At 44.8% G+C, this 11,025-nt stretch overlaps 2 protein-coding genes across 2 annotated transcripts; one reads left to right on the top strand and one right to left on the bottom strand.

Annotated features, from left to right (window-relative positions):
- Positions 1-3,760: 3,760 nt before the first annotated feature.
- Positions 3,761-8,558, bottom strand: LOC136450556 (elongation factor 2-like). Its single transcript, XM_066451043.1, has 3 exons — positions 8,429-8,558; positions 6,956-7,091; positions 3,761-6,533 (listed from the first exon to the last, which is right to left on the bottom strand). The coding sequence occupies exons 2-3, from the start codon at positions 7,044-7,046 to the stop codon at positions 4,093-4,095; spliced, it is 2,532 nt and encodes an 843-aa protein (XP_066307140.1). The 5' UTR covers positions 7,047-7,091; positions 8,429-8,558; the 3' UTR covers positions 3,761-4,092.
- A 1,147-nt stretch (positions 8,559-9,705) lies between these two features.
- LOC136450558 (probable 3-hydroxyisobutyrate dehydrogenase-like 1, mitochondrial) lies at positions 9,706-11,025 on the top strand. The gene has a single exon (XM_066451045.1). It carries the CDS (start codon positions 9,761-9,763, stop codon positions 10,790-10,792), a length of 1,032 nt encoding a protein of 343 aa, XP_066307142.1. The 5' UTR covers positions 9,706-9,760; the 3' UTR covers positions 10,793-11,025.

Here is an 11,025-nt window from a genome sequence, read left to right as displayed (position 1 = left end):
TGGACTGCGTGCCGGAAGGGGGCGCGGGTGGGTGGGAAACCGCCTTTGGTCAGGGTGGCGTGCGCCGTTGGATGTTGGCGCGACTAGGTAGATGGCACGGGCTCGATCAATGCGGAAGCGGAATTCCGAAGTCGTGTAGCACTCCGTACTCGTGTGCTCCGTGGACACAGAGAGAGGGTGGTTTTTGGGTCCGTTGGGATAGCGAGAAGAAGGGCTAACATTCTCTTGTGGTTTGACAGTAGAAAAAAAAACACGCTACGTCAACGGAAAAGCAGCTGATTTTACGCTGAGCTTTATAAGAGATGTTTTATAGGGCTATGTAGTTGTTGTACCTTTTAAATTGTACTCGGAACCACGAATCCATCGTACCTCTGCCTTAGTCTCTGCTCCAGCATACAGATCTCAAGGCGGACTCACTCTCTATCCTTTAGTGCGTGCTCCGGTGTTGGTTGGCCTCTGTTTTTCGTTAAATCAGACTGAAGTACTAGGGACGGATCTATGTAGAATGTAAGAGGTTACGTGCGTACTCACGAAAAACAAAAAGAAAACATTAACTATTACTTCCCTCCGTTTTCGTTTACTTGTCACCAACCTTTTACTGTAGCAAATTTGACCGTCTGTTTTTTTCTGCAAAAGATTTCTAGATACATCAAGTTTTCACATATATGATTCTTTATTGAGCATACTTCATCAGTGTTATATACATTGAAGTATCTAAGATTTTTTAGAAGAAAAAAACAGACGGTCAAATTTGCTACAGTAAAAGGTTGGTGACAAGTAAACGAAAACGGAGGTAAGTATCAATTTTTTACTATATAGGCACTCATATATAGAACTATGTGTTCGTAAGGTAAACGCATCCCCTCTCATCTTCTCGCTATGCCTAACATAGAGATTGGGATTTACCAATAAGCTCCTGGCATTAAGAAGATATTAGAAAAAATTTGGCGCAACAAAAACCAAAGCACAAGCGAAACAGACCAATTTCCCTGTAATGTGGCTCAGCAACAGTGCCTGGCCCGAGAAAACTGGCCGAGTTGGGGCGGTTTTCGTAACTATTCCGAGTCCAATTTATTTTCAAATCGGGTTTGACTCTATTTTTTAACGTGGAAAACTTAGAAATCGGACACGTTTCCTACCGTCGCCGACTCGGCAGCAACGGCATCCCCGTATCGTCGTATCCGGTGCCCATGTGGACACGAGGGCGTCCTCTTGTTTAGCTTCGACTTTTCCTGGATGATCCGGAACAAATAAGGTCGTAATTTTCTTGATTAGCTGTTTCTCGTTACATGGAATGCTAGTTTTCCACATTCTAGCTTCATTATTTCCACGGGTTATGGCGCGTTTGCTTGGACGCTAGTTGGAGCCGAGCCAAACTTGCCACTGACCCTGTGAAGGAGCTGCGTTTGCTGTCGCTATTTGCCTATATAATTCTATATTTACGATCGTTGGCTCCGGTGCGAACATCGTCCATGTGGCCATATCCGACAGGAGACGTCCCAGCTCTGTCACTCTTTTTTTTTCATTTTTTTATGTTATCTACTTACTTTTCTTCTATGTACTATGAACAAATTTTTTATGTTGAGAAGTTAGTTTGGAACATATCATGTAAAAAATTGCTGCAAAAGTTGTGTATGATTTTTTGGAAGACGTTGACCAAAAAAAATTATGTGTATGAGTTGTATTATTAGTAAAAATTATTATATAAAAGCTTGTGTTAGGAAATTTATATTGAAAAATTGTTATGATGTAAAAAAAAGATGTCATGATAAGTTACCTATAAAACTATATTGAAAAAGTTACGATAAAAAATTATGATGATAAGTTTCGTCCCATAAAAAGTTATGCGTAAAAATTATGAGTATAACTAACTTTTTTTTTTAAAAAAATGAGAAGTTATGAAGATTTTTTTCCCACAAAAAAGTCACAGGAGATGTCTGATGGTTCACTGGTTTCTAATGCAACAAATGTTTGCTTGTTAGAGGAGCTGTGCTATTTGGCTTGCTCCAGCTAGCAATGCCAACTTACATTTCATTACTTCATTTCTCCCTTGCAGCCAAATTTCAGCCGCCGAATTTTGGTGGGCTCATGGCGGCCCAAGTTTGACAGGGCATCCATAGGCTAAAAATCCAAACACACCCAGGACGAGGAGTAGAAGACCGAAGAGCAGACGGTTCCGGTTCTGGTTACGGCCATTGACATTTCTAGTTTGTTGCCTTGATAAGTTCTATTGTAATTGGTCGATCAGTTAGGTTCTTATCCGATTGATAACAAGCTGTTCATATTATCCTAAATTTATTCTAGAATTCAACAATACTATTGTTTAGTGGTATATGACATTTCTGTTGACAATTAGGCACCTATGTTGATTGATCTGCTCACTAACAGCGTGTTTGGTTTGCCGGACAGTTCGAGTCGGAATCATCTGAACCTAGCTCCGAACCTACGATAGGCATTTGGCTTGCGTCTTCGCTTCATGCCATCCGTCACCAAGCAATTCCATTTAAGTAACACCCGCAAGGCAATCTGACGAATGAATCCATTCCTCAAAGAACGACGGACGACTTGGTCCTGCATGCATGCGGATCCAACCAGTGCCGGACGGAGCGAATCAACGAACCAAACACGCTGTAAGACTTCTAAAATGCTTACAGAAGAAGGGTTTGTATGCATATATTTATAGGGATGAGTTTACATACATATTTGTGACACGCAATATGTGCTTAGCAAAAAAGGACATGCAAAGTTTTGTTTACAAATCTTAATGGTATTTTCTGCCCGTCGGTAAAATAACTTCAAAGGTAGAAAAGCAAAGCTGATATAGGTGACATGCTTTCGTGGAATCGCAGGCTCTATGGACACAGATCTGGTGCAGTTGTACTGGGGACTGATGCAACTGAAGCCTGTACTAAGGTAGAAAGGGACAAATCATCATTTTTGTAGACTTATAAGCCGTACTTTTTTAGCTAACGAATAATATTTTTCTCTCATAACAAACCAGCCAACAGTACTTTCAGCCATGGCTTATCGACCAAGCAAACATTATCATTAGGACCGATCATCATTTTGGCCGTAATAAGCATGCAGTTTGGCCGTAATAAGCATGCAGTCCCTGAATCACCTTAATTCAAGTCTCTTGTGAAATTTATAGCAATAGAAGCTTGTACTGGAGTCTTGTTTACAAATTTTACTTAAACTTCCATGGCACTTGACCGAATCTTGTACACAAATTAACCATCATTCCAGTCCTCAATCTCTAATTGCAAATAAACAATCAGCAATTACAGATAAATAGCAGCAGCTACCTGATCGAAATACCGTTTCATTCAAAGACAGAATGAAATTCAAACCACTCGAGCAAACGCAAATCATTTAACCACCCGTAATGTGAAGGCAAAGGGAAGAAAGCATGCAACAACAGTGAAATTATCTAAGCAAGCATTTTTCCAACAGAAAGGAAACGAGCATTAAATCAGGATGGCACAAGCATTTACTGCAACACTTCCACTTAACAAAGCATATACCAACTGTTTCATCTTTTTTTTTTTTTTTTTTGCCTTTCATCTAGGTACAACTGTAGCATCTATTCATACACACGCACGTCCACTAACACACCCACACTACTCACACCATCCATGTACAAACAAACTCACTCAGATCTGAAGACCGCGTCCTTCTTAAGATCACCAAAATCCTCTGATTTCAAAGGCGACGGGCACATCACGATCCCATTATAACATCCCGCGTGAGAGGCAGCCGCTTAAAACCAGTCCAAACGGAGACTGTTATTAATTTGGGGACATGCCCGGTGAGACACAAGAGTTGCGATCCAAGGGATCGAACTCGGGCGGGCAGCTCTCAAACCAGAGAAGCTAGCCACTGAGCTACGCGCTCGTTCTCAACTGTTTCATCTGTTACATCACGATGGGTAGCAAAAAGTGTCTCAGCAGCACACTACCATCTACAGTATGACCAATGATGTTCAGAAATATGCACTTGACAACTAAAAGGAAACAAGATAAAAGTACTTCCAGTACAGTAGATGAATCGACAATTAAACCAGTACGGGTAACAGTAGCAAAAACGAAAAGATTAGAGCTTGTCCTCAAACTCAGAAAGAGGGGTCATCTGTTCCTTGAGACCCTTCCTCTTGCGGATATCCAGCACCAGCTGAGCAGCCTGGGAGCCAGCCTCCAAAGGATCAGAGCCCATCATATCCCAATGGTCAAAGACACTCTGGGGGAAAGCCTGACCAGAGGTTGCAGCCCTCAGTTGGCTGGAGAACCCAAAGGACTCGATGACAGGGAGGTAAGCCTTGATGTTGTAGAGCGGGGTACCCTGCCTCTGCATCTCCTCGAAGACATGCCCTCTCTTCTGGTTCAGAACACCATAGATACCACCAAGTGCATTTTCTGGGGCCTGAATCTCCACCAGGTACACTGGCTCCAGCAGCCTTGGCTTGGCCGTGAGCTGAGAAGCATAGATGACCCTCCTGGCAGTTGGAATGACCTGGCCACCACCCCTGTGGATAGCATCAGCATGAAGAACGACATCACAGACCTCAAAGCAAATCCCACGCATGTTCTCCTCTGCCAGTGCACCCTCCTTTGATGCCCACTGGAAACCAGCCACGACAGAATCCTTGATTTCATTGAGATACTGAACTCCCTTACACATATCAACAACCATGTTTGGACCAGTGGTCTCAGGTCCAAAACACCAAATCTTCTTGGCAAGGTCCTTGTCCCAACCAAACTCCTGCGAGAGGATCTGGGAGCGCACCTTAGGATCATCACGTGGGCCAATGCGGCCGTCATCGATGGCCTCAGCGAGACCCTCCTCCAAGGGGCGCGCTTCCATGTACAGACGGTTGTGCTTGTTGGGTGACTTGCTCATGACAGTACGGCAGGACTTCTCAAGAACGGTTTCACGGAAGGACACAACAGGAGGGGAAACGATAATTTCAGCACCACCCATGAAGTCGTCCTGCAGATCCTTCAGGCAAATCTCAAGATGAAGCTCACCAGCTCCAGCAATGATATGCTCACCAGATTCTTCAATTGTACAGAGAACCATAGGATCAGACTTTGCCAGACGCTTCAAACCTTCAACTAGCTTGGGAAGGTCAGAGGCAACCTTGCACTGAACAGCAACACGCACAACAGGGGAGACAGAGAACTTCATTGCTCTGATTGGGCATGCATCAACCTCCTTCTCATTAGTGAGTGTAGCATTCTTCGTGATGAATTGATCCAGACCAACCATTGCAACAGTGTTACCACAAGGAACATCCTCAACAGACTCTTGTTTCTTTCCCATCCAGATAACAGTACGCTGGACACTCTTGACATACAGATCCTTCTTCTGGCCAGGGACATAGTTGGGACCCATGATCCGAACCTTCATACCAGTAGCAACCTTCCCTGAGAAGACACGACCAAAGGCAAAGAACCTGCCCTTGTCAGATGCTGGAATCATCTTTGAAACATACAGCATAAGAGGTCCCTCCGGATCACAGTTTCTGATAGCAGTTGCATAGACATCATCAAGGGGTCCCTCATACAAGTTCTCCACACGATACCTTTGAGCCTTTGAAGGGGAAGGAAGGTGGAATATCATCATCTCAAGCAGTGCAGTGCTAGCTGGAAGCCACGTTTGCATAACACGCTTCATCAAAGCTTTGCCAATCAATTCCTTCTCATCAGCCTTCATGGTAACATTGAGCTTTTGCAGCATGGGCCACAATTTATCCTTCTGGTCGTTCATGCAGGTGTTGATGATTTGCTTGATTGGCTCATAGCAGAACTGAACGAATCCTCTCTTGCAGGTAGGAGAACCTGTGTTCTTGGTAGTCCACTTCTTTGTGGCAGGGTCAAAGAAGTTCTCACCCCAAAGCCTCTCCATCATCTTAGCTTCATCAACTCCAAACTTAGATGCATACATCTTGGCAAAGTTAGTGAGGGTAAAGGCCCATCCGTGCAGGCCAGCAGAAAAAGCAACAGTCCCCTTCTCTGGGTAGACTTGGACATCACCTAGGAGCTTATCTTCATATGTTGCCATAATGACGTTGGCATTCTCAATGACGCGGGAGAAAGTCTGATAAGCTTCCTCACCCTCAAACTGAAGCTCAAGGAAGCACCTGTCCATCTTGTTCACAGTAAGGACTGGCCTAATCCTCTCACCAAGAGCTTGGCGGAGCACAGTTTCAGTTTGCACACAGACACCTTCAATACAATCAACCACCACCAGAGCACCATCGGTGATGCGAAGAGCAGCTGTAACTTCCGAAGAAAAATCGACATGCCCAGGTGAGTCAATAAGGTTGATCAAATATTGGTTACCATTCCTCTCACCCTTGTAGTTCTTCAGTGACTCATCAGTCATCTCATAGTAAAGAGAGATACCAGTGGATTTGATTGTAATACCACGTTCTGCTTCATCTGCACGAGTATCAGTCATGCGGACATCACCAGCAACTTCCTGCGCAATAATCCCAGCAGCTGCCACAAGGGAATCTGTAAGCGTGGACTTTCCTGCAAAAAAAAACAATAATATATAAGGAACGGTGCACAACTTCAACATCCAACTGGACATGCATCATAGAGTAGCAAATTAGGGACAGACAACCAATCAAAATTGAAAGTTAACAAACACATCAATACATTACAATCTAAAACATTAACAGGTAATATACCTACCATAGCACCTAGAGAAGCAATACATTAATCACAAGATAAAAAAACGGTAAGCCTACTACATGAATGAATAACTGGCCATAAGTAACTCGGCAGAAAACAGATGGTGCAGCATCAGTTCTAAAAATAAGTTCTAAAAAACGATAATGCATTAGCTCTTAAATATTGAAAACAAAATAAGTTCTAAAAACGAAAAGGCTCGAAACATTAAGGTGTTTTTTTTTGCGATGCCATCTAACAAAGCACTGTTCTGAACATACCATGGTCCACATGAGCAATAACAGACATATTGCGAATGTTGTTCTTTTTGTCCATGATGGCACGAAGCTCTTCAGCCGTGAACTTCACCATCTTGACTGTTTATGATGATCCCACTACAAATATGTATATGTATTCCTGCAGTTGAAGGTACAAAATGCGAGTCAGATTTTTTTTAAAAAAAAAACATGAACAGAATAAACAGAATTACAGAAAACTTTGAGCCTGACATCAGCACAAAGAAGCAACAAGCACTACAATTGTCAGGAACAAAAGAGACATAAATTTAACTGTCTAATGTATCAAACAAGCTATTAACCATTTCAGAAATTTGTTGAAAACGTTTTCACTCACACTCTTTATCAAGGTAAATTATTCTAATTTTCACTCAGCACAAGGGATTGTATGCACACAAAAGCTAATAGGTATCTTTGTTGAACACAGGGTAGAACCTCATCATACTACAACTTGTTTTAAGAAAGCATCAAAGGGACGATTCAATCACTAATCTCTAAAATACTAAATGAATGGGTTAATACTGATAAGTGAAACAAGAAACAGTAGATGGTAACTACAGGTTAAAGCACAACTGATGGGTGTACCATGTGTATTACAACTGTGAACCAAAACCAATCTTATACACTTATACAGACAGATTATCACATTATTGACATACCAACATACATGGAAACACCAGAAAATATTTCAGACAAACATTTCGACTAGCAGAAAATCCTAGCCTTCATGAAAATCGAAGACGCCAAAAAGTAAAGCATAGATTACTCAACAAATTCATGTAGACTTGGACTACCACAGATCGATGAATGCCGACATACTGAGCATTAAAAAAATGGACCATAAATAGGTAATCATACTGCCTAAAATGGATCATAAACATAACTATCATGAATCTAAGGACTACCAACAGAGCACAAATGGTTAGAACCAAATCAGACTATACCAGCCGCAATTAGTCATGGGAAAACAGTAGATCTGAGTAAACAAATCAGTGTCACACAAGGATCACAGCAGACCCAGTTCACCCAAAGGCGCAAACTAACTGGTCGACGCAAAAATTAAGTTAAGAATCAAGTAATATAGGACATCCGGAGTGAACCAGGACTGCACCTTATCTTATCTCTACAGATCGGACAGACCAAACACAGAAAGAACAGTCAGCGGCACCAGTAAACCCGAATCGACCTAAATTACCTGGAGTACCCACACAAACTTCAGAATCGAACCGCAAGCCACTTCAAGGCCTCCGATTCAATCCAATCAACAGAAAACACCACGAGATGGAACCAAAACGCCTTGAAGTCAACTAGAAATACCGATCAGCTAGCTCTAGCTCAATCCAATCAACACAAGACACCACGAGATGGAACCAAAACGCCTTGAAGTCACCTAGAAATACCGATCAGCTAGCTCTAGCTCTACCAACCAGAGAAGAGGGGGAAAGGGTGGTCAGTCACCTTGGTTTCGCCTCCCGATCTGAGAGACGAGATGTGGAGGCGCCGCCGGGAGAGAAGCACTAAAACCCTAGCGGCCGCCTGTGAGGATATCTATAGCAGCGGAGTTGGCGCACCGGGCTCGAAATATCCCACGGGCGAATATTCGGCCCCAAAACCACCTGTGGTTTGATCGATGCAGGCCTTGTTTAGAGAGACTTTTCCCTGTGTGCCATTATAAAAGATCGTAATCCCCTGTGTGCCCCTGAAAAAATTCAGCGGTCTTCAGCGCCACTACTTCAACTTTTTCGTGTCATCCATGCCACTTCCGTCAGTTTGGGCTCTAACGCCGTTAAACTGCAGGTGTGAAAAGACGAAAATGCCCTTAAGTTCAAATATGTTATTAATTTTTTTTAGCATCTTAACGACTTCAAATGAAAAAACTCAAAACTAGAAAGTTGTAGATCTCGTCGAGATCTATAATTTTCATATAAATTTTTTTTCATTTAATTTCGTAAAAAAAATATAATTTAATATGATTAATATATATTAGAAAAATTATATTATTGTTTTGCAAAATTAAATGAAAAAAAAAAATTATATGAAAATTATAGATCTCGATGAGATCTACAACTTTCTAGTTTTAAGTTTTTTCATTTGAAGTCGTTAAGATGTTCAAAAAAAATTAATAACATATTTAAACTTAAGGGCATTTTCGTCTTTTCACACCTGCAGTTTAACGGCGTTAGAGCCCAAACTGACGGAAGTGGCATGGATGACACGAAAAAGTTGGAGTAGTGGCACTGAAGACCGCTGAATTTTTTCAGGGGCACATAAGGGATTACGATCTTTTATAATGGCACACAGGGAAAAGTCTCTTGTTTAGATTGCCTCAAAATTCTAAAGTTTTTTTACTCTCTTTCTATCACATCAATTTTTGGATACATATATAAAACATTAAATGTAGATAAAAAATAACTAATTATACAGTTTAGTTGTAAATCACGATACGAATCTTCTGAGCCTAGTTAGTCTATGATCAGACAAAGTTTATCAAATACAAATGAAACATGCTACCGTGTCCAGATTACAAAAATTTGCAACGTAAACAAGGCCGCAGATTGGCGGCGGGGCGGCTTCTGGGGCTGCTCGTCACCCATGAGCTCACTCTCGGGCTACCATTCGGCCCATGGATAAAGCCCACTGGCCCCTTTCCAAGACAGCGACTATACAGAAGCCCACTGGCCTCACGATGCGAGGTCCCCTTATCGGCAACTACAACGCGACACAAGAGGGCATTTGCGACAATTCATCTGCATACAGGGACAGCCTATCGAGCAGCTACTCCGCCCCCAAATGATGGCCGGCATATCCAGTTTCCTCACTCGCCGCCTTCCGCCCTTTCCGCTCGCCGCTACCGCCGCCGCAGCAGCAGCAGCCATGTCGTCTTCGTCCACGGCAGCGAACGTCTCCTATCGTCCGATCTCTCCGGACACCACCCGCGTGGCCTGGGTGGGGACGGGCGTCATGGGCCAGTCCATGGCTGGCCACCTCCTCTCCGCCGGCTACGCTCTCACCGTCTTCAACCGCACGGCATCCAAGACCCAGGGCCTCGTCTCCAGCGGCGCCAGCCTCGCGGACAGCCCCCGCGCGGCCGCCTCGGCTGCCGATGTCATCTTCCTCATGGTCGGCTTCCCCTCCGACGTCCGCTCCACCGCCCTCGATCCATCCACCGGCGCCCTCTCCGGCCTGGCCCCAGGCGGCATCCTCGTCGACATGACCACCTCCGACCCCACCCTCGCCGCCGAGATAGCCGCGGCCGCTGCCGCCTCCGGCTGCTCGGCCGTCGACGCCCCCGTCTCCGGCGGCGACCGAGGGGCCCGCAACGCCACCCTCTCCATCTTCGCGGGCGGCGACGCCGCCGTCGTTGCTCGCCTGGCGCCGCTCTTCAAGCTCATGGGAAACGCGCTGTACATGGGCGGGCCCGGCGCGGGGCAGCGCGCGAAGCTGGGCAACCAGATCGCCATCGCGTCCACCATGGTGGGGCTCGTGGAGGGCATGGTGTACGCGCACAAGGCCGGGCTGGACGTGGCCAAGTGGCTGGAGGCCATCTCCACCGGCGCGGCGGGGTCCAAGTCGCTGGAACTGTACGGGAAGCGGATCCTGGAGAGGGATATGGCGGCTGGCTTCTATGTCCGGCACTTCGTGAAGGACCTCGGTATCTGCCTGTCGGAATGCCAGGCCATGGGACTGTCGCTGCCGGGGCTCGCGCTCGCGCAACAGCTGTACGTGTCGCTGATCGCTCACGGCGAGGGCGGGCTCGGTACACAGGCGCTTATACTGGCCATCGAGCGGCTGAACAACACCAGCCTCGAGAAGGACGGATGAAAGGCCCCAGGCTCCAGCTCTGATGAACTTGTGGGAAGCTTTGCTTGGTGCAAGTATGCAAGATCGAGGTGAATGTTAAGTTGTCTTAAGGAGTTCTACAGTTGTTCACTTTTGCAGTAGTATATGCTTTGCAGAAAATTGTGCCAGCTTGGATGGTTGCTTAGCTCTACCTGTTTTTTATTACATCCGCCACGAGTTCAAATAAGATTTTGCAAACAATGCTGCATTCCTTG

The sequence above is a fragment of the Miscanthus floridulus genome, chromosome 5 (assembly GCF_019320115.1).
Source record: "Miscanthus floridulus cultivar M001 chromosome 5, ASM1932011v1, whole genome shotgun sequence".
Taxonomy (NCBI): Eukaryota; Viridiplantae; Streptophyta; class Magnoliopsida; order Poales; family Poaceae; genus Miscanthus; species Miscanthus floridulus.
The sequence above is the reverse complement of the archived record's forward strand: the minus strand, read 5'-3'. Positions and strand labels throughout refer to the sequence as shown.

Bases quoted from the DNA above. Each gene is read 5' to 3' on its own strand.
- LOC136450558 (XM_066451045.1), top strand. From the start codon at position 9,761: ATGATGGCCGGCATATCCAGTTTCCTCACTCGCCGCCTTCCGCCCTTT.
- LOC136450556 (XM_066451043.1), bottom strand. From the start codon at position 7,046: ATGGTGAAGTTCACGGCTGAAGAGCTTCGTGCCATCATGGACAAAAAG. The intron at 6,534-6,955 runs GTATGTTCAGAA...TTTTTTTTGCAG, and splicing joins TATTGCTCATGTGGACCATG to GAAAGTCCACGCTTACAGAT.